Here is a 23871-nt window from a genome sequence, read left to right as displayed (position 1 = left end):
TTGGTTCTATAGGACTTGCCAAGTACAGTGATTAATTCTGTGGGGATACAGGAAATAGCCAAAGCTGCTGAAAGTGCGAGTGCAAAGTGTAAGAAGTTGCACAAGATGCTGCAGTTCTTATATAACTAATGATGAGAACAGTTGTTAATACCTCTGTGTTCTTGACTGATAGTGTTCTGCCTTGAGCAATGAAGGGGAAAGTCTCCAATAAATGTTAATGTCTTAGACATTTCATGATTTTGCTAAAGCGTAACTGAAGTTTCTAAGAAACAAAAAAAAGTGAAAACTGTTATGGATTTGGACCATCTGTTTTAGTTTGAAATTCAAGCTCAGTGTTTTGATATTTTTTGAAGCTGTTTATCAGTTTAAAAATAGCTTTAAAGCTAATAATTTTTGTCATTCTGACTTCTAGATTTCATTTTAAGTTATTGCTTTTGAACAATGGTTGCTCACAGATTCTCAGGAGAATTTGAGATGCTTGACCTTCTAAATTATAAAAAACCAAGAGTGAATAAAAAAATTGATACTGCAATTTTGTATTTCCTGGCCACATGTCTAAATTTGACCGAGTTAGGGCTGATACTTCTGAAAATGAAAAGGCTCTGCTGAGATAATATAATGGGAGATAGATGTACAATGCAGCTTTCAGAGTTTGGTGATTTACTGAATTGAAAGTGTAGCTTTTAGACATTTCTTGTGATCTCAAAATGCGTTTTTTCCAGTTCTTATGGATATGTTCTACTAAAAAATATGCACTCCAGTTCATGTCTATTTTCAGCTTCCAACCTTTCGTGGGCTTGAAGTTTCTGTACTACTAAAAACTTATTTTTGTAGTAGTTGCTTATTGTGTCATTTTTAGTCTTTGATTTGGTATGTTTTGGTCACATTTCTACCTCATCCATTTCTTCAGTTCTGCAACATTTCTGACTCTGAAATTAATATTTAAATATGTGCTTTGAGATAACAGTAGTCTTTATCTTCTCTTCCTGCATATATAATATTGTATACTTGCATATGTAAAGGTCAGAATTGGTCTTGATCTGCTTTACCTCTACACTTGGAAGAAAGAAAAAAAAGTCATACGTGTATTATTAATTAGTCACGCTGAAATTTGATGCTAAGCTTACTTGCCAGTGGGAGTGAATTCTTAGTTGTGAGAGCCTTAACCAGGTAATAACGTGTCTTGATAATTTGATACACTTCTGGCTTGATGTGAGGCTCCCTCTGAGAGCATCACACAAGCTGGAGTGGCATGGGGATGCCTCTTACTGTGACCCCTTGTGAGTGGTGTGGAGCTCAGTGGTGCTCTGTATTTGTGTGTTATCTGAGCACAGAACTGCTTCATCTGGAGACCAAGGGAAAGGCAACCAATGCAGCTGAGCTGCTTTGTGTTTTGAAGCAGTCATGAAGCTGTCAAATTGTTCAAATGGAAGTGTTGTGTAATATTAAGTTAGCTTTAAGGCTTTGAATCTCTTGCTTGTTCCTTTTTAGTCAAGCAAACTTTCCCTGGTATTGTTACTGAGTTTTAAGTAATTTTGTTTCCAGAAGAGGTCTGTGGGCTTTTTGTTGTCTTGGTGCGCATCTGTCCTTGAAAATGTATATTGTGAATGTAAAAATCCTCCTCATACCTTGTTACAGGGTGGTCAGCCATTAAAACTGTAGGTGCTTCTTCCTTTTTTCACCACTGCTAAAACTTTGAGAAGGAAAAGCAGTGTGTTAAAAAGAATTTGCTTCTGAAGTAAATAAAACCTCATGCTGGTTAGCTAGTTATCAGAGTAAGTTGTAAACAGGCTTATTATTTATACCTTGCTATCCTGAGATGCTTTCCCCAGTGCATTGCAGCATACCTGTAAGCTGCCAAAGAGATGGTAGTGTACACTGTCACTCCCTGTTCCTCTGCTTATCCAGAATAATTGGGCTGGACTGAATTAATTACCTATGCATTTACAGTCAGTCATGTTGCTATATATTTTGAAGACTGATATTTCAAAGATTTGTAAATGCTGTTTTTTTAAAAAAGTGTATTTCTAGGGGGAGAGAAATAGAAAGTAATTTGATTACTGTAGAATTAGATTAACTAGATAGAAATAAAGTTCTCAACCAGTTGTTGACAGAAGTGCTGCAGTTTAGTTAAAAGAATTGGTAAGTTTTCTGGAATTCAATTTTATGATGTCTGACTGTTGAGAGTTTACATAAATAAGAGGGGGTTTTGTTGGAGGAATACTTGACTCAATACTGGTTTTAAATGCCTTCATATAACTAAGGTGAGGAGCAGGTCAGAAGAGTCAGTGGTCTTTAAAAAGTAATGACATGGAAATTTTAAATCAAAAGTAGTAAATCTCAGTAATAGGCTTTTTTACCAAAATTCTTCCATGATACATTTTAATTATCTTTCTGAAAACAATTGATTATTAGTATGTGAGTGACTATCCTTTGTATATGTAAAATGCTTGTGAAATTACAAAGAGTAGCCTGAGGATTAAGGCATTTCTCCCTCAGACGTGTTTCATAGGGAACTCAAGTGTAACAACTCTTGTTTTCTTCCTTATAATGTCATGAACATTCTAACACCAATTGTTTAAAGCTTAAACTTTGGATGGGAAAAAAAACTGTGACAAAGTACAGTTAAGGAATAAAAAACTTTTTCAAATGATGAGGATATCCGGATAAAAGGTGTTGTCAGAGATGGGAATTTTAATACTTGTATTTGAATTGCACCAGCATATTAACTTAGCATTGCTTATGACATTGTAAACATTATAAATCTGTATTTTTATTAGTTGTCAATTCATTTTTACAATAACTTATTAGCAGTAGAGTTCAAGTATTTTTATGGGCAGTATTCGTGAGAAATACCTATTTATAAACCTTGCTTTCTGTGTTATTTCAGTGCAATGTAATTAGCTTCCAGCTGATGTTTTGCAGTTGTGGTAAACTATTAGTTGGTAGAAAAACATACTGTTAAGAATTAAATAAGGCTAAATATTCTTAGGAAATTATTTTAATTAAAATGGAGTGTTTCGAGGGTTCTTAAATCCTTTTGAGTAATTGTTTAAATTAAATTACAGAGTAGCTTGGCTTTCATGGGAGAGATTGATCTTTGTTTTAATTTGATTTTTGCTTATTTTTTGTAGTAATGGTATGCTATTAGAAAAGAAATCTTAAATTTTTTTTTCGCTAAGGTTTGGGAAAATATGGACCATTATGATTGTGATGCTGCCACAGTAGTAAAACTAGATACCCTTCAGGAAATATATTTGAGATTGTTAAATAATAGTTCTGTTTGAAACACAAAATCAGTAGATGATCTTTTATATTTAATGGGTTCTAAAAATGGATTTGAAAAGTCTTTTAAAACCTGTTAGTTCTCCCTCCACGTTTCTAGAGTAAATCGCAGCCATTCATGAGATAGTTTGTCTTTATAAGCAGAACTAGGCTGTGGATTTAGTTACATTTTTCTTTGTTTCCTGAGGAAGAAAAACAAGGCCTTGAGATCAACAAGAGAAGAACAGGACCTACTAAACAAAATCTTGTGATGACTTTTATTCAGTCCATTATTAACCCTAGGTAGAGTGAAATGTGTTACTTAAGCTTGGAGTTGATGTATCTGTGGAATGCTTTGGAATTCTTTTTCAGAAGGCACAGAAAGCTCCTAGAATACTGGTAGTAGATAAAGGAATACCAATAACTGACCTCAAGTTTTTGCCACAGCTAGGCTAGCTGCCTGTCTTGCTGGGATCCTGGAATATCTTGCCTTGTATATGTTTCTATCCTAAATGATACATATAGAAAGTTTATCTATTTTTCAAGTATTTGTTTCTGAAGTAGATTTTATGTATGCATGGTGAACCACTTTGATCAGAATGGAACGGGTGCTATTTATGTCAGTCTTAATACATAGAGTAGTAGTTCTTAACCTGGGGGTCATGATCACAAGATACCATGCAGTTACTTTGGTTGGACACAAAGTAATTAAATCGCACAAAATCAGTCCCAGAAGAGGGGGAATTGCAAGTACCTTTTGAGGAGATGGTTTCTTCCCTAAACAGCTGCTAGTTTGTCAGAATACGTTGGCAAGCCTTATTCTTGAAGTCTTGTGTTAACCATTTTTGCTGTTTCTGTATGCACTCATTAATACAGACATGCTAAGTGTCCAGCATTCCGTGGTCTGAGTGTAAAAAGGCTCAGAAACCCACTGTGCTGCAATATGCAGTACATGAGAATAAATACCTCAAGCTTTGTTGTTTTTTTAGTCGATATCAGTGGCTATTTAATGACTGAACAGAGTTTGTTGCATCATTTTAAGTAACTGCTTTCTTTCCTCTTAGGGACGGAACCCTTTTTTTCTGGAGCCAGCAATAATTATAACAGTTACTGATGGAAGTAAATTAACTACTACCAGTGGGATACAGGAGGAGGTAAGATCTAACCTCTGGTTACAGTAATGTGTACTAAATATTGTTTAAACATTGATACTGTTTACAGTAGGAGAATAAGTGGCTCCTCAGAAGAATGCTCATTAATAGCTTAAACTTGCTTGTCTTGATTAATTTCAAGTGATTTATTTTAATTTCAAGTAATTTTATGCAATAGTACTATGAAAAACCAAATAACTGTTTCCTTCATGTAACAGAAACCTGTGATGCAATTGTTGGTCTGTTTAGTAAAATGAGTTTGCCCTTTCTGTCTAAGGAGTTCATGGCTTTTAAACTATGTTAGCAGAAAAAATTGATTTCTATAAAGCATGTGTGTCCTTAATTGGTCTTGATACAAGACCAATTTTTGTATAGACCCGTTGAAGTAATGATTTCCCAAAGGATGTCGTCACTAGGGAGTGTGTGAAACATGTACTACTTTCACACTGAGTTCTTAAAAAGATTATAATCAAATCAGTAGTGTTTATAATTCAAGGTAAGAACTGAAGAAATATATTCCAAGTTAAATCTGTAGAGCAGTTTAAAATCAAGTTCTTGATGTATGGAGTACCCACTCAGACATCTGGCAAACTCAGAGGTACAGCAAATGCTGAGGCATTGAGCTATTTTAACTTACTGGCCATTTTGAGTTCTTTCCTTAAAAAGATGCAAGTGGTAGGATTGGTCTGGCCAGCTCAGTGTCCATTCCATGCAGTAGTGAAAAAAAAAAACAAGTCAAAAACCAAAACAAACTATAACAAATCCCTAAGCTCATTTCCTTTTCAGGGAAAAGGTTAATATCCAAAGGTCCATTTTAAAACTTAAGCAGGGAATTCAGACTTTTGCTTGTGCTGCACCACATTTGACTGTACAGATTAACTTTTACTTTGCTGTTCATTAGTTACTCAGATTTCTCCTAATAATCTATTATATTGCATTCTTACAGCACTTACAGAATTTGTCTGTATGAAAAGTGGTATTTGAGTGGTTTTGTAATATGTCTGACTTGAAGAGGGTTGAATGATTGTGTAATTCTGTGTGGACTCCTAACAAGCATAGCTAGTAACTGAAAGGGAATACCTGGATACATGGTAACAAGTAGGTTATCTGTGTGAAATCTAACTTCCATCGTACTTTTTTTTACCTATTAAGCTATTTTCAGATGAATTCCGTGATAGAATGTGTGCAGTCCAAAATACTGACTAGAGTAGTCTGACACTCTTAGGGTCCTCTGCAACATACAGTGCTGTTAGCAGCAGAATACTGTTTTGGGTAATCTTACAGCTGTGTGCGTTGTTTGTTGAGAAGAATCTCTGTTGCCAGATGACTTGTAAAATCTCACACTGACATACTGGAGTGAGGAACACCAAGGTGCCCAGAGGGTGAAACTCATAACTTCTGGGTAGAGGCTGAGAACTGGGTTTGTTCAGTCTTCAGAAGAGAAGACTGGGGAGTGCTTTACCACCCTCTGCAACAGTTGAATGGGACAGGGAGCTTATCTTTTCCTGGAGGTACCCAGGACTGAGATAGGAGGCAACAGCTGCAAGTTGTCCCATGGGAAATTCTGATGAGGTATCAAGAAAATCTTTAACTGTGTTGGTGACCAAACACTGGACATGTCCAGCAGTTGTGGAGATGGTAAAAGCTGCATTGGACAAGGCCCTGAGCAGTCAAAAGCCTCTGGACTGTGTAACTGTCACGTGCTCCTCCTGGTGTACGCAGTGCTATGATTCTGTTACATCTCCTTTCATTGTTGCTACTCAAAATGATTTAGGTAAGAAAGCTGCCTTAGTAGTTAAGCTCTTTCTTTTACAACATGAATCAGGACTTTTATAGCCAGCCAGTCTTGTTTTTTTCCCTTTTCAGTACAATAAGTTGTGAGTACAACTTCTTCATCTTAGGCTTCACAAGAAGACATTTTCCTGGAGTCAGGCAGCCATTTGGTCATACATTCACATCTTTAAACTGCTGTAACTGTCTCAACTTAGGCTGAGACAAAGGTGGCTGCATAAATCTACTAAATTCAGACTTGGCTCATGAGCAGTGCTGATTCTTTAGTGTGTGTGATAAGTGTGTGCTGCAACCAGAGTTTGTGTTGTGATCATGTCAAATCAGGTCCAATGTTACAATTTTGTGATTGTTAAATTGCATTCTAGAAATGCAGAATTTGCTCTAATAATAGTGAATTAATGTGGGGTTTTTTGTTATAAATAAGCCAATGTAGAGGTGTGCCATTCCTCCAGAAGGCAAAGTGACCACTGTTTTTCCTGCAAGACAAAATTTGAATGCAAACAAGTTTGTATGGTTTTCCATATGTGTGTACTGGGTGTATGTTTCATACCCAGCAAAGGATGTGATTTTTTTCTCCTTTTTTGGCCTTAGGTGTACTGGTAGAAACATTCTTAACACTATCAAAGAGAAGAGTAACAAAGCATTGAAGGGTGCTACTGTCTTTCAGGGGTGATCTTTTGCTGTTGTCAGTGTGTGTCCTATTGATCAGAATTTTTCTTAGTCTACCCTGAGTGTCCTTGACAGTTACCTCTCAAGTTGGACATGCAGAAATGAACTAGAATTAGTACAGGAACACCACCCTGGAGATGTGGAAGTTCATTGCTCCTCTTTGGTTCACTAACAAAGCTTTTTCAGCCACTTTCAAATGTCTGTTCTGTTCTTTGGGTTTGACTTCGGGGAGGCTTTTCAGAGTTGGTGTTGGAAGTGATCATATCCCACTGGCTATGACAACAGTGGTTTTACTTCCTAGCATTGACTGAGGCAGTGTATTTTTAGTTCTTTTAAGGCATATGTACAAGGGAACCAACAATGTTGGGCTTTGGTGTTTTGTTGCAGTTTTTTTTGGAAAGCCTGTGAAGCCAGCATGGAACCTGGAGGCAAGTTTTCTCAAAGCTTTGTCATTCAGATGAATATTTGCATTCTTACCAATGAAATCAGTTTATCACTATGGGAACACTGTCATTTGCCTTAGTGTGAAGCAGTCAAGCTTAAACCCTGTTTCAGAGCTCTTGCTGAATTCTTCAGATGTCCTGTTCCTTTGTGGATTTTAAAATGGATGTTGCAGATAGAGCTTTGCCCTTTCCTGAGTGCTGCTTTGTCTCTCATGGGTGTGGTTATTCTGACTGAAAACAGAAATTATATTGTCTATGCAGTTTTCTCCACCTGCACAAGTCAGTAACACTTCAGTTCTGTTCCTTCTGGCACTGCTTTTTAATGCATCAGTGCCAGTGCACTGAAAAGTGCCAGCATCAATTCTATGTTCTGTATGGCTTGTTGACCAGACTCTTCCCTGGATTCACTAGTTTGAGTCAGAACTTAAGGAGGGGATGGGCTCATACTGTTGGCCAACCATCATTAATTAGTTGGTCTCATGTTATGGATTCCTTATGGAATGGCCTTTGCTTCTGGCCAGATCCCTCAAATTCAGTCTTAGCCCTTTCTTCATATTTCATTAAGCAAATGCTTAAATGCTTGAAGGATTTCTTACCCCTCTTGACATTATGAAATAACATACTTTTTGAGTTTTACAACAGCTGAGCGATGTTCCCTTGTCCTCCCTCAACATACCCTCTAAGTAGCATTAAACTTGTCTCTAAGACTGAAATAGAGTTCTTAGCATATTGATACATTCTGATAAATTATTATAAAAGCAAAAAGCACGAGCAATGCTGCTTGGTTTCTGTATGTTGCTATTCCTCTGATCTTCCAGTTATGAGAGGCTATTAGAGGAAGAATCTGTGGTTTTCGTGCTACTTCATCCCACAGCTGTTTGGCATTGTCACTTTGATCCTTCCCAGAGCTAATCACCTTGCATTGCACTTGTAACAGCTGTGACAAGTGTCACAGCAAGGTTCTGCTTACTGTCGAGAATAATCAGGAACTTTAAATGCTCTATTATGTTTTTTATCATAGTTTCTCCAGTTAAAACTTCTGATTTCTAAACAAATTCTGCAAGAAATATATGGCAAATATCATTAAATGTATTCTTTCTTTTATTTATTATTCCTGTTAGCAGAAGTTTTTGGGTTCACAGCACTTGACACTTGACACTCCAAAGGTCTTGATGTGTAAATTCTTAATGTGTAACTGTCAGCTCAGGGAGTGCTTGGTGGTGGCTAATGCTGGCTGTGGAATGGCCAAGTATATCATGTATTGACATGGTGTGTCAGTTGACCTTGATGTCTTTGGGATCTCCTTGAGTTATCTCCCATGGAAGAACAATTTGTCTTCCTATGAGTTATATAACTGCATAGGATTGGATGGAAAAAGATGGGAAAACATGATGTTGTTGATAACTGTAAGTAGAGTTTCTCAGTCTGTCAAGAGCTGATGTTCTCAGCTGGGCTTGAATGGTTATCTGTCCTTAGTCCTTTAAGGATGAAAGGCTGCATTTGCTTGGAATGTGAGATGACTTGTCCTTTTTTTGGGTACCAGAAGGGCATGCAAGGAAGGTTACTTGCCAATAGATTTTTTTTTTTGTTTGGTACAGGAAGAGAAGTTGACTGTTGGCATATTTTTTAGTGCCTAGTCTTCTAATGCCCTTTTATGAGATATCAAGATGGAGCTTCCTGTTACTACATGGGTACTAAAGCTTCAGCAGTGCTATTGGTGCCCGTTGTAGTGGGTGATCCTCTATTGCAGCCATTGCCAGAAGATCATTGTCTTTGTCAGACTGCCCTGTCAGTGTAGTGTTCTAATGCTTGTCTAGCTTTTTTCATCCTAGGGTCTCTAGGATCCTCTTTTTTTTTCTCTACCGCCCAGGATTTTAGACTGTGCTGCTTCTCATGATTGCATAAATGTAGGTAGAAACAAGGACTGAGAATAAATGAACCTGTTCACCAATAACCTTGTACTGAAGAGGTCTTCTAGAACACTCTTATCTTCCACCCCCTTGTAGTTCTGGAATATTTTAGTTGTTTTAAAGGCAGGAAGAGTGGCATAAGGCACACACTGATTGTGTAGTTACATTATCATGGTGGTATTTGGGAATGGTAGGGCTTCTGTGTGCCCCTACAAATGAATGATGAGACAAGACAGCTGATTTCTAGTACTAAGCTGGGAGGACACTTGTTGTCTATATACAGTCAGATGTTGAAGACCACAGTTGGTAAATAACCTTCCCTTAGTTCAATCTACCTTTGTTTCATATTGGTTGTTGAGAAAGAGGAAAATGCGTGCATGCCTTCATATAAAAATATGCGTGGGGAAAGAAATGAAATGCAGGATGTAGAATTCTAGGCTCGTCTTAGTTTCTGCTAGGTATGCAGTTGCTATGGTAATACAATACCAGTTAAAAAAAAGGTAACTGGAGATGACAAGACCAAGTTACTGATGTCTGTGGATGCGGTGATTTGAATCTATAACTTTGCCAGTATAAATGGTAAAGGATATTAAACTTAATTGGAATTAAGATTGTTGGAAGGAAGGTGAGGACATTTGACTTGGCGGTGATTGCTTTGCATTTTGTCTTAGTTTGCAAACTTTCCTCATAGTGATCTGTGCATCATGCAGTGGCCACCTTCTGACTATTTGGTTTTAGAGTTCTCTACATACAACTACCTGAGCCAATGAAATATTTTGTAGCTTGAGGTAAACTGAACTCAGGATACTGTTGGTACAGGCTCTAATGGAATACTTATATATATAAATATTCATAGTAAAAAATATGTATATATGCTGCCCGAAGGAAAACAGTGCTGTTACATAGATGTAACAGGTTTGTTTGCTGATCAAATGTACTCTTTGGAAATAGTATATCTTCGGTCAGATCTAAGTAGGAAAGCTTGAATGGAATTCCTTAATACCCGCAAGCCAGGATGGTGGAGTCCTTGCAAATCAGTCTTCTTACAGTTGGGATTCCAGGCTGTTAACTAAGAATGTGGCACTTCTTTTAACTGAGTTACCATTGTCAGGCAGTCGTTATGGCTCTTTGTATAGAGGGGAAAGACATGCATGTCAAGCAGTTAGTTATAAATCACTGAGTTCCTTCCCTTTGACCAGTTTCGTGTAAAACATGAAGCATTTGGAGAAAATAGTTCTGTTCTTACATGTGCTCTGTGCTTGCCTAACCAAAAAGAGAAATTCTGGGGGAATCATCAGGTGCGCTGAAAAGTCCAAAATACTCTAATTCTTGGCCATATTTTGAGTAGTTTTGTCATGTTTGTTATTAATTGCAAGATTGTACAATAGATTGATTACTTTTCAAACAACCAGGTATGTGTTTTTCCCAGTATGAGATGCTGCAATTATGTAAATAGAAATAGCTGCAGGATCTGGTTTTGGAAATCAGGCTTTAATGCTTTCAAGCTATCCCTTAAAAATAAGCAAGCAAAAAAACCTTTTTAACAGCTTTTTGTAATTTCTCTAACCACTATGAACTAGAAATGAAGGCAATATATAATGAGTGCTTGTGTGGATTTGCATCAAGTTTTGAAACAGACCAGTACTTTCTTGCTAGCATTGAGCTGAGCGTTGAGAACTGGGATTTTTTTGAACGCTGCATGCGAGTAAATGAGGACATGTTGGGTTTGCTTCAGCACGTGGACTTTAACTCCCTTGTGTTCGGTGTGCTAATGGAACTGTTTGCACCACTTGAGTCATTGCTTTGGGGATGGTTTTTCCCCTTTTGTTGCTGTAGTGCTCCAGGTGAAATGAGAATTTTGCTTGTGCTAACATTGTTATCATCAGCCAGGGATGTATCAAAATTTCTGGAACTTGGAATTACTTGTTGCAAATCTGTCTGTTCGGGCCTTCTGCAGTTAAATGTTTGGATAAGCTTTCTTTTTCTCACTAATCTGTGTGAAGCATCCGGATGCAAAAAGAGCATCTAGGACCTTGTGCTGTCCTTTAGAAGCTTGTCTCAGTTTTGTTAATGAGGTATTAAGTGTGTGTGGAGAGAGAAGTGTGTTTTTATAGAGTACATTGCCATTGCTATGAAACCTGATTTTTTGTTTCTTTTAAGAGCTGTGTATTCACAGATTTAAATCCCTTTCCAGCTCCATTTACCTCTCAATTCTCCTTTACCTGGAAGTGAGTTGACTAAGGAACCCTTTCGATGGGATCAGAGATTATTTGCTTTGGTTCTTCGTTTGCCTGGTATTACAGCACCAGAATCAGAACAGATGACAGGGGTGCCTGTGGATGACTCTGCTATCACACCTATGTGTGAAGTCACAGGAGGTGAGTACCCTTGTTCCCCTTGACAAGTCATTGCTTTCCAAAGTGTAAATTAATTCAGTTTAGTTAAATTAATTGTGTGATTCCATGTCATGGAATAAGGATTTCTAAGTTCTTACACTCTTGTAAGAACTCTCAAGACTGTTATAATGAAACTAAAGACACTTAAGCATTAATCTTGGAAGAGTGAATCTACTTTCTTCAGAAATGATTTGTAAGAAAAGTTAATTTTTCCCTACTACACCTTGGTATTGCAATTACAAATTGTAATAATTGAGTCTGTTCTGCAGTACCGTTTTTGTTAATTCCTGTCACACTATTGTCTAAAAAAGCCAAAGTGAAGGAAGTGGGGTGTTTCAGGTTTTTTCCCTCCAGAGCACACAGAATGCCTTTCAGAATGCATAATAATTCTACAAAATGGATGCTTTTCTCAGTTACAGATCATATTGCTGATATCTGAGCAATTATATTCCAGATCAAACTCAGGTATTGAGTTTATTACATTTTAAAAGTATGGTGATTCTTCTAATGCATTAGAGGGGATGTGATAAAGAGGAAACAAAGGGCTTTGAAAAGTATTCCAAAAGGATTTGATTCCACTGCTTTGATTGTATGTAGGTTGTACAGGCAAGTGCTTTGACTGAAATTTGTGGACAGTTCAAGTGTTGATGTCTGTCACAAGGGGGAGCCCATTTTCCATGAATGCCAGCAAGAATTTGAATTAGTCATTAAGGGTCGAAAATACAAACATTTCCAATGAGACACTTGTCAGTGCTTCACTAGGCTGCCTTGCTGATTAAACAAAGAGGGAGTGTTCAGGAGAAGCTTTAAATCAGTGATCCATACATAAATCTATGTGTGTGGTGGTTGAACAGTTTTCAATGATGCAAGTTAAAATAAGGGCAGAAACACTGAAGAGCTTTAACTCTGTCTGTTTTGTTCTAGGTCGATCATATTGTGTGTGCTCTCCAAGAATGCTGAATCAATGTCTTGAGTCATTGGTGCAAAAAGTGCAAAGTGGAGTGGTAATAAATTTTGAAAAAGCTGGACCAGATCCCTCACCAATTGATGGTACTTGAAATTCTTTACACTGTGGTATCAAATAAGAGATGACTGTCATCAGTGTAACTTAGTGAACTTAATATAGTAGTTGTCAAGTCAAGAGGGAAGCTATTGCAGTTTGAAAGACTTAACTACAAAAAGAACCTACCTGTTAAGTCTAAAACTTTGCAGTGTCTCAAAATACTGGCTGTAGCTGCCAGACATTCTGCATTTGGTCAAACCACTCAGGTAGTCTTAAATGCATTTGTTAATGGGATTTATGGGTTTTAAGCAGTTTTTAACCAGGTGGAAATGTAAATAACATGATATGGAAAGACCTGGGCTTATCCTTTTTTCTTCAGTATATTAAAGTGGCTGTGTTAAGAGTTAAAACAGCAAATGCAGCTGTGTGGCATTAATTTATCATTCTAAATGAGAAATGAGACTTAGCTGTCTTTGGATGTTACTGAGAAGCTTGTGAGATGTTTTTAAATTTTACTTTGCTGCAATAAAAATTACGGCTGTATTAGTCATGTATATCACTTCTTAAATGCTTGAATTTGAAGGTTATCTGTTTATGACAATGGAGGAAAAAGAAACATAATGAAGGGCTCTAGATAATTGCCTTCCTGGGCTCTCATCCTGTAAACATTCAATGCTTATTTGATTTCTCAGTTTGTGTCTTTGTAGACATGCTTACTGACAACTATCTGCTATTCTTAGAAATAATAGTAACTACAGGGAGGGCTTCTGTGGGATTGTAAGTCTTTGACTCTTCACAGAAGTTACTTAATATTGTTCCTGAGTTTTAACACTATTTTGACTCCAAGACTTTTTCTTCTGTAGATGGGCAGGTGGAGATATCCAGACCCTTTGGACCCCAACCTTGGCACAGCTGTCACAAACTTATCTATGTCAGACCAAACCCTAAAACTGGGGTTCCTATAGGACATTGGCCTGTTCCTGAATCCTTTTGGCCAGATCAAAATTCTCCAACACTGGTATGTACGGAAGATAAAGCAAAGGGTTTGTGCATGCAGGAATACTCCAGTATTTCCTATTCTGAGATTTTTTGTTTTCAAATCTTGATGTATGTATTGCATTGTAGCAAATGTGGAAGCAGTGGGACCCAGGGAGTGATGCATGCAAGCCTATAAACTACAGATGAGCAAATAACATGGGGTTTTCTTTTTAACAACTTTGAAGCATTAGGAAACTGCCTGTGACAGATTTTTGACCCAGAACATGAATGTGTTTGTTTGAACCCTGTTGAATATCAAATGGTGGCATTTGGTAAAAGCCTATTAAATTCTATTGCCTCATAGAGGTTATTAATAAAATAAATATAATCTTGACAACTTGAATCCCTGTGGTAGTTCTGCTTTCATTCTAGTTAAGTGAATATAATTTCATCTGCTGTGTAGCCACAACTTCAATTTGTCCAAACTGATAAAACCTTAGCTTTTAAATTTATTAAGAATTATTTTGTTCTTTTTCATGAAAGAATGTATGCCACTGTCTTTTCATCTGAGAACTAGTAATTAGTATAGTATAATGAATTTTTGTGTTTCTGTTTATATTTGAAATTATTAAAGTAGAAATCCTGCAGTTGTGTAATGGTTACCTACATTTCATGATGATTTTTGCTGAATTCTTCTGGGCTTTTTTGCTGTGAAATGGATGTGCTGACTAAACTTCTCGTAAATTTTATCTCTTGGTTAGAAAACAGATGAAGTTGTTTGAAATAGAGGTTGTTTTGTTGAGGAGTGATTGAGTATGAAATTTTAGTCATATTTGCAGATTTTGACATTTGGCATCTGTGGCCGTATTGGTTGAAGGATGTTGATGTTCTTCTGAACTGAAAGCATATATGAATAAAAGTGGATTTTCTGTAATCATTAAAAAAACAAGAGGTCATTATGTAGTGGATATTTGAAGGCTGTTCTGCAGGAAAGCTGGTCCTGTGTATTCCTTGTAATCACTGTCAGTAGCGTATCTGCCTCCGTTTGCCGTGTAGAGTCTGTACAGTTTGCTACTCAAGATCTTAAGATTGATAAAATACATCCTGCCAAGTGAAAAGTTATTGAATGAAATATTTGAAAAGCCTGAAGTTTACTTATTCAAATTGCAAAAAGATGAGATTTTTTTTTTCTGTTGTAGTGTGTATAGCTCTCATAACTCTAAAGCACTGTCATGTGCAGCTGAATTCTTGCTGACACCAATTGAAATTGAGTTGTACCTTCCTCATGCAGTGTTGGTGAGCTAAGTTGCTGATAGTATTTCAAGACCTGTATTTCAGTACTGTTCTAACAGTAGTGTTCAAACACAGCATATGTTGTAATCCGTGTGTATGTAGGTAGCATATCTTGTCTGCTTAAGAGTTCGTAGTTAAATACTTAACTTTGCCTGCCTGTTACCTGATCCACAGTGGAGTGGTCTCAAACACTAATTGGAACAAGAACTTAAGTCTACTGTGGCTAATGATGCCACCAAGGCTTTCTTAAATGTATATGAAAATATGCTAATAATTATGCTGGCAGATCAACATGTAAATGGCTGCTTCAATTGCTCAGAGGTAAAAATAGTTCTGCTATGCAGCAAAGGATTATTGGGCTTCTCAAGTCTGAGTAGTCAATTTCTTTTGTAGCCTTTTTGTTTCTAGTCTAACTTTGAAGGCTTGGTCAAAAACACCACCACAACTATTTACTAGTCATATTATTTGAAAAGAGTTGTTCTTTATCCATTTGGTTGGGCCTCCTGTTTGGTGTCTGGTTGGAGAGCCCACTTTCCTCGGGGTGGAGATACTCAAAGCAAGACCAGCTGTCTTGGCTGATGACTTGTTTGGGTGGGTTATCCTCAAATGAAGAGCCTAGAGTTTAGAAGTAACAGAATTGCTTTCAGTGTGAAGTGGTAAGATGGTCCAAGAGACCTTTTGTTTCTCTACTGCATCTTGTGTATTTGTGAGTTACCTTTTTGTAAATAGAGTAAATGGAAGGAGGCTTCCCAATTGGGCTCTTACTCAGATTCTAGTGGCCTTGGGGAAAGGCTCAGAGTAAGTATAAGAGCTTATATTTCTCCCTTCAATGGAAGGTGTAGAGCTCCAATTTTCATCACACTGAAAATCAGCTCTCCCTTTTAGCAGAAGAAATTCCAAGTTGTTAACTTCTAACTTGAGACACAAAGGCCTTTTTCCTGTGATTAGTAAAAAGATTTTAAAAATCCAAACACTGAAATTCCTGGAATTTAAATAACTTCTTTTCCTCAGGTCTAGTTAAAATGTGAGTTTTTAAAGTTTGATTTTTTTTCTGAATACACACTACTCTTGGTCTTTATAATTGTTCGAATTTTGTGCCTGGTAAATTTGCCAAGAAGGAAAAGCTTCTGGCAAAATCAGCAAATGAAGAAGTACAGCACCTGCTTAGAGCTCTAGGGAATGAAAGTGGACATGTCCCAGAATAACATTGAGGATGTTTTTTGTCCCCACTAGGACTTACTCCCATCTGTTCAGCTTTTGGGTAAATGCAGGAAGTCTTAGTTGCATATTGCTCTAGACTTACTATGTGAAGTAATTGTCATTTATTTAGAAAACAGGATTCCTTCAGAATAAGACAGTGCTAACATCATAAATTGCTTAGGACTCATTAACAGTAAATGAATCCTGCGCTAAGTCACTTCCTTAAATACATGTGTTTTCAAAGGATCTGTATTGCTTCAGTTGTCATAGCACAAATGCATTTTAATTGTTGTGCAGCCTTACTAACACTGGAATACTTTGTTTAGCCACCTCGCACATCTCATCCTGTGGTGAAATTTTCGTGTACTGACTGTGAACCGATGGTCATTGACAAACTGCCTTTTGATAAATATGAGTTAGAACCTTCACCACTGACCCAGTTTATCCTGGAAAGAAAATCCCCTCAGACCTGCTGGCAGGCAAGTAGAATGCATGCTGAATTGAAGTTTATGGAATGCTGTTTTACATGTATCTTATTTTACAATCAAAATAGAGGTAAACTTTCAGAACACAGTACTTGAAGTGTAAATCCAATGTAATGTGTTTTATTGCAGGTGTATGTGAGCAATAGTGCAAAATACAGTGAACTTGGTCATCCTTTTGGTTACTTGAAAGCTAGTACAGCGCTGAATTGTGTGAATTTATTTGTGATGCCTTACAATTACCCAGTCCTGCTTCCACTGCTAGGTAAATACCACTCCATACAAATTTGCTTATGTGGTAGGTAATTGAAACATATCATCTAAGCAGATTACTGTAATTAATGCCAGTATTAATAACACCTGGAGAAAGGTAGAATCAGTAGTTTGTTTCACTTCTTTCCGATTGTCTGGCCTTCATGACTCAGACTCAGTGTCTAAGATGATTTCCTCAATCATCATTTGCAGATATGTTTTGATCTCACTTTCATTGTTTTAAGAGCCATTTTTCTTAATCTGTTGTCTCAGTACCAATTCAATTTGATAATTTATCAGGTTCTGTTTTTGGCTGCAGTGTTAATCTTGTGTGTTTGGCTTAGTTTGTATATATATTGATTTGTAGATAGTAATTTAATAATTGAGGAATTTGCATTTCTTCAAGAGATTCTTCAGCTAGAATTTTATTTTTTAGAAAAAAAAGATGCAATGGTATTTAGCCATGCCTTTCATTTTGTTGCTTTGCTTTTTTTATAACTATTAGATGACTTGTTTAAAGTACACAAGGCAAAGCCTACGTTGAAATGGCGTCAGTCATTTGAAAGCTATTTGAAGACAATGCCTCCTTATTATCTTGGGGTAAGATGACTGTTTTAAAATTTCTTTAGTTTATAGTTGTCTTTCCACTATGGATGTAGTCTCTATTTGAAGTAGAATAAGCATTAATTAAGGAGAGAATAGTTGGAATGCTATGGAACTTTCTTAATTTCATAATACCTTGGGACTTGCATATAAACTACATTTTTGTTAACTGATTCTGTATAAATTGAACTATTTTAAAACAACAAAAAATTATGCCCTGAGTGTCTTTCTTTTTTGTTGTCGTTCTTTTTGTACTTTCAGAACCTCAGGTTCTATTTGAAATGGGTACAGTTAGTTGAAGTATGTATAAAGTTGAATATGACCTTGCAATATATTCCATGTTTCAGCCTTTGAAGAAAGCTGTGAGAATGATGGGAGCACCAAACCTTATAGCTGACAATGTGGAATATGGACTTAGTTACAGTGTCATTTCATATCTCAAAAAGTTGAGTCAGCAGGTAATGTTGAAGCAAAAGAGCAGTAAAAACTTATTCTAATAGCAGGATAATCTTAAAATACTCAAGTTCAGTGGCTTTGTAGGAAAAAAGAGCAGAAAGATCAAGTTAATACTTTCCCATAAGCAATTACCAAAAAATAATTCTGGTGTTTTGAAGGAAAATACAACATTTATATACAGACTTTATAAACTGAACTATATAGAGACAGATATGGAAGTACAAGTTGAGATTTTTTCCTATTTAAGGAGCATTTTCACTTAGCAGAGAGTAAGATACTTTTATCCAAACAAACCAATGCTGTCTTTAGAGATGTTTTAGTGTTTTTATTTTCAGGAAATAGGGCTTTATGCTTGATGCATCAGAAAAAAAGTGTTTTTTCTTTGGCTTGTGGCATGAAGTAGAAAGTGTTTAGTAAATAAGATAACTGACATAACAGAATATCAAATGATGATACAGATGTAGAAATGTCAAGTGACTGTTTGGAATTGCTGACCGTGTTCAGAATAGTGCCCAAATCTTTGACTAGGCTCCTGTACCATCTAAAGCATTTCTGCCCTGCTACCTCCACTTTTGAACTGTGCATGTTAAGCTTTGTGTTTAAAAAAGAGTAAACTTGAAACTTCAAGAAACAGTAGTGTCAAGTACTTGTAACTTAGGTAATGGGTTTTTATGGACCAGCTTTTTCTTAAAACATAAATTAAAATGAATTTGAGGAAGCAAGTGTCTTAAAGTCTAGAGCATATCCTGTTAAATCATAGTCATATTGCTCACTAATCTAAACTGATATCTCAACCTAGACATCTTGGACTCCTCTAAGATATAATGACATGCACTGCAAATTGTACTTAAAGCTTTTGTAACTTCTGATGGGCCCTGCCAGTAAAGACTCAGTATTCTCAATACATACTCAAATTTTTGAGTGGTCTTTAAATTTATGTGACATTGTAAAACCACAATTGGCAGTTGTGTTATTAAATTCCTTTTGGCTCTTTTAACTGTATTTTGTCAAAAAGCTGGCATTTATGAACACATTTACTTTTGGTACAAATTTTAGTACAAATCGAACATAATATTGGGGGCTAGGTCTGTCTGGTCAACCAGTTGGTTATTTTCATATACTTCACATTTTTTAATGTTTTGACTATTTGTATTGAGCTTTAAAAAAGTTGATACAATTGGGTGACTGATTGCAACTACAGTTGTGCGAAAATCAGTCTTGTGAGAGTTTTGACTGTTCTCTACAGGAGCAGCTGAACATTATACAAGTACAGATAGATCTGCAGAGAATTACTAGTCAAATGATGGCATTTTATGAAAATAAAAGCATTGCATGCATATTGGTGCTTAGATACTGTAATGGGCAGCAGAGGAGAAATATGCAGAAAACTGTTCACTATATTTAAAACTGTAGTAGGCATTAAGTGGTTATGTATTAAGCACTCCTTAAGCACTCAGCCTGTTATGGTCGTCATAGTGTGTTAGCACATTGTTGAATCTTGTAGGTAGGAATTTAAAATGAATAAGTCTGACTAATCCTTTTAAGAGCATATTGTCAATTTTATTTATTTATTTATTTCAAATTAAGGCCAAAATAGAGTCCGATAGAGTCATTGGCTCTGTAGGCAAAAAGGTAGCGCAAGAGACTGGAATTAAGGTCAGAAGCAGATCACACAACCTGTCTATGGCACATAGGAACGATTTTCAACATCTGCTACAGGGGATTACTGGGGAAATTCCTCATAGACCTCTAGACCTCAATATGAAGGAGTATGCTGGGTTCCAAATAGCTTTGCTGAATAAGGTAAGCACCACTGTGTGTAATGTTGTTATTTTCAATATACTTCCATTGAAATGCTAGATATTGTTTCTTACGTGGCATTAATTGGAATTTCATTTACTGGAACCATAGGATTTGAAACCTCAGACATTTAGAAATGCTTATGACATACCCAGAAGAAATCTTTTGGATCAGTTAACACGAATGAGATCTAATTTATTGAAGAGTACTTGCAAGTTCCTCAAAGGACAAGATGAAGGTTAGATAACAGTTTATATTTTGTCTGTCTGTGATATGATCATTGCTAAAAACAATGTAACAAATAATGTTAGTTCTTTAAAACTTGGTGGATGTCTGCTCTTGGCATTAAATTGCATGAGATTTTTTTATATGCCTTTTCCTTACCTTATTGGAAGAAAAAATTGTGAGGACAGAAGATGCTGATTCATTGTTTTGTCCTTAAGACCATATGAAGGGACTTGGGCTTTTACAGAAGGTGCTTTGTTCACTGTTTTTCCTAACTTTCATGGATGTATCTGATAAAGTCACAGGGCAGTTCTGAACATGATGATATGTCTCAGTTGAAGTGGCTTGTGAGCAGTGGAAGAGTAAGCTAGCTCACTGGGTGCTGCCCCTGTGATTGTTTTGCCTGTTGAGCTAACAGCAAATAGTTCAGTAGTTGCTAATTTATTCCTTTACCATTTTTCCCGTGTCTTCTGGCACTGCTTTGTGGCATTTAACCCAAGATGTTGAAATAAATAGAGTGAGAAGGGCAACGCGAGTGAGAGCTTTTGCTGCATTAGTGCTGCCACTACTTAGGTCAGATTAACATCTGTACATTTCACATGACATTATCACTTTGTCAGAGTAGTTGTTCTTCAGGGAGGAGGATTAACTCATGTTAGGAGTTTTTTTCTGTGGTTTTTTCTAGTGTATTTTTTCCCAGATCAAAGGCTTGGCAACTCTAAAACTAGAACAAATTTAAAATCAGCTCCTATGTTTTTTTGAGAGTTTGTTGATTTACAGTGATCAAAAGTCACCCTTGCTCTGGGAAGATGCTAGTCTTGACAATTAAGTTTTGGGTTGCTAAAATTGGAAAAAGTTATGTCAAAGCTGTGTGCAGCATGGCATTCCTATTTTGCTTTAATGTATCTTTTGTTTGTAGTAATGTTTTAGTTCTAATTTGTTCCTAGTCTGTTTTTCCATCCATTACTCTGTTGTAAAGTTGGGACACATTGGAAAACTAACATCTGTGCATGACACCTATGGCTTATTTGTTGTCAAAAATTATAAATCCCCAAGACCTGTACTGATTCCTTTAAGCAAGTCTCCTGAAGTGTTATAAATACCAGTTAGGCAAGAAAAATGGCGAGCTTTGTACAGCTGTTCAGTTAACGCATATGATAAGTCTGAACACTGGAGATATGAAATGGATATAGATTAAATTTGCATAATGTGAGCAGTACTGTGTATTAATTAACTCCTCTGTTGTGATAGATCAAGTTCACAGCGTACCTATAGCACAAATGGGGAACTACCAGGAGTATCTAAAACAGATACCTTCTCCACTCCGAGAACTTGATCCTGATCAACCACGAAGGCTTCATACCTTTGGCAATCCATTCAAATTGGACAAAAAGGTGACTTTTCTGTAAAGCTTTTTTAAAAACATGCTGTTGTGTGTGTGCTACTGCCTATGTTGTTTGAGTAGTCTATTGGAGAAACACTTTCAAATACTTGTAAAAGAAATGGCTGCAAACTGCCTCAAAACTGTTCTTCAAAAACAGGTCTTCAATCAGTAGTATCTTATGGAAGGCAGCCTTTATTGGAAAACCAATATTATGTCTCTAAATTGTAACTGAAATAGTGTCTCAAAATTGAGAGTCTTGGCTGTCCCTTTTATCCAGATCTCTTAGAATTGACCAAACTGCCAGTAACGTTTAGAGCTCTTGTATTAGTTATGTGAGAGTTTTTGCAATTACTGAAAAGGCAGTTTGATGGCCCACTCCCTTTCCTTACTTGGCAGATATTGGATAAGGGCCTTAAGCATATTTATCTGGTCTTGGCTGACAGTTTGGAATTCCAAACATAATGGCATGTTGTATGTAACTCTTACACATGCTAAGCATTCTCGTAATTTCAGAGCATTGATTGTACCTTATGTTACATGGTTTTGGTGTGAAGCTTAAGAATTCTTCCTGTTAAATTAATTTCAGGGAATGATGATAGATGAAGCAGATGAATTCGTATCAGGACCTCAAAATAAACATAAAAGACCTGGAGAACCAAATATGCAAGGGATTCCAAAAAGGCGACGTTGTATGTCCCCCCTGCTCAGAGGGCGACCACAAACTCTTCCAGTTGTCAATAACCACATTGGAGGGAAAGGGCCTCCAACACCAATTGCACAAGCACAGCCTGACCTTATTAAACCCATTGCTATTCACAAAAGTAAGTGAATCTTCAAAATCTTTAAAGTTTGTTTTTTAATTTATTTGAAAAAAATTCTTCGTGTAAAATGCTGCTGGATAATCTGTAAAATATGGCAATTTTACCCCTCCCCCCTGAAAATAAAGTATTTAAGTGTGTGTCTGGGGTTAATTACAGAGTTCATATAGTCCTTTGGATGGAAGTTTTCCATATACATTCTAAATATAAACAATGTGTTTCCTCTCTCCTGAGGAGACAGTGTAGCCAATGAGAAGTTTTCTTTTTTTGCCTGGAAATTTAGATACTCTAGAAGTATCACAGCATCAAGTTAATTTGAATTTTGCTCAGATGCAGTGAAATCACTTCCCTGTGTGTGAAGCTGAGGGGCTTTAGTACTGGTTAGTACTAAAGTGAAACTAAAATTTGTTTGTTTGATTTAAAGGGGGAAAAACATCATGTCATAAAATCACTCCTTCCAGGTAGTTTTTCTTTTGTTGGCAGTCCATACAGTAGTTTACTTTTTCATACAAAGAATGTACCTGTGATTTTTTTTTTTTGTTGAAAGTCATTAATTGCCAGGAGATAGTGACAGGCTCCATGTTATAATCCACAAACAACTTTTCTTATGCCTGGCATGTACTGTAGTCTGTATGAGCTGGAGCGTAGTTTTTAAGAGTCTAATGCTGATCTGACTCATTGACTTGTATGAAATAAGGAATTTGAACTGGCAAGTGTAATTTTTGTTTTTTTTTCAGCATCAGAAACAAATAATGAAGTTGGAGTTAATGATGTCATTGAGAATCACAGTACAAACGCCCTTTCATCGGATGTTTTCCCAAATGCTGTGGATTCAGAGTTTTCACTGTCCTCTTCACCATTTAATTCATTGGATCGACCAGCATCTCATACAGGGGATATAGGCCACGAACATTTAGGGAATAATTTGAATGTTGATGGGTTTTTGGAGAATCATGAGGAATCAGGTAGTAAAGAGCAAAGTCCGGAAGAGAACTTGACAATGTCTTCACCTAGCAAAGGGAAAAAACCAGTGCACTGCAGGAGTTCCAGAGAGATCAATATAGAGCTAAGAGCACAAATTATGAAAGAGATCCGAAAACCAGGAAGGAGTAAGTATACTGAATTTCTTTCAAATAATTGGCATGAGAGTTAAACAAAGAATTTGTTAGATCACTATTTTGGAAGTGTGCTGGACCATGAGACTGAAGCAAAATTAAATTTAAAGCTGAAAAGATTTGTTTTAAAACCTCTGCTAAAAACTTACTGTAGGAGTGATTAAAAGATTGCTATACCTATTAGTGTTCATGCAAGTCATGTTTTTTATATCAATACTAGAATTAACTTGATAGGTGCTAGTAATATCTTAAGGTGCAATATCATGTATTTTTTATTATTGGTTCTCATTAACTAAGATGTCCTTGCTCCACTTGATAGGAGATACAACTTAAAAGTTTACAAAAATTGAATGTTTCATTTCACTCAAATCTATTACAACAGATATCTGTGTAGGCATCTTTTAAATAACTAATGTTTCTATTCTCTTGACATTTAAGAATATGAAAGAATCTTCTTTTTGCTGAAGCACGTGCAAGGAAGCTTACAAACACGGCTGATATTTTTACAGAATGTTATAAAAGAAGCTTCAAGGTAGGTAACAGGATTGTATTATTCTTACAAAACTGCACCATGTTGTGCCACATATGATTGCTGTACAATCACACAATTGTTTGAAAACAATGCTTTTCACTGCAAG

The 23871-nt window shown here is 36.5% G+C and overlaps 1 protein-coding gene across 4 annotated transcripts in view; it reads left to right on the top strand.

Moving 5' to 3' along the window:
- INTS6 (integrator complex subunit 6) overlaps positions 1-23871 on the top strand; it is a 38863-nt gene that overhangs the window by 12371 nt on the left and 2621 nt on the right. For 3 of the 4 annotated variants that reach the window (XM_064408859.1, XM_064408858.1, XM_064408861.1), the window contains 14 exons: positions 4329-4418; positions 11423-11606; positions 12549-12674; positions 13491-13645; positions 16425-16577; positions 16713-16845; positions 17338-17432; positions 17783-17893; positions 19479-19694; positions 19803-19929; positions 21168-21310; positions 21887-22121; positions 22856-23227; positions 23672-23765. In XM_064408859.1, the coding sequence (XP_064264929.1) occupies positions 4329-4418; positions 11423-11606; positions 12549-12674; positions 13491-13645; positions 16425-16577; positions 16713-16845; positions 17338-17432; positions 17783-17893; positions 19479-19694; positions 19803-19929; positions 21168-21310; positions 21887-22121; positions 22856-23227; positions 23672-23765 (2234 nt within the window). The remainder of the gene's footprint in view (positions 1-4328; positions 4419-11422; positions 11607-12548; positions 12675-13490; positions 13646-16424; positions 16578-16712; positions 16846-17337; positions 17433-17782; positions 17894-19478; positions 19695-19802; positions 19930-21167; positions 21311-21886; positions 22122-22855; positions 23228-23671; positions 23766-23871) is intronic. The other variant, XM_064408862.1, reaches the window with a different exon arrangement.

The sequence above is a fragment of the Passer domesticus genome, chromosome 2 (assembly GCF_036417665.1).
Source record: "Passer domesticus isolate bPasDom1 chromosome 2, bPasDom1.hap1, whole genome shotgun sequence".
NCBI lineage: Eukaryota > Metazoa > Chordata > Aves > Passeriformes > Passeridae > Passer > Passer domesticus.
Note: the sequence above shows the minus strand (reverse complement) of the source record. Positions and strands in the feature narration are given on the sequence as shown.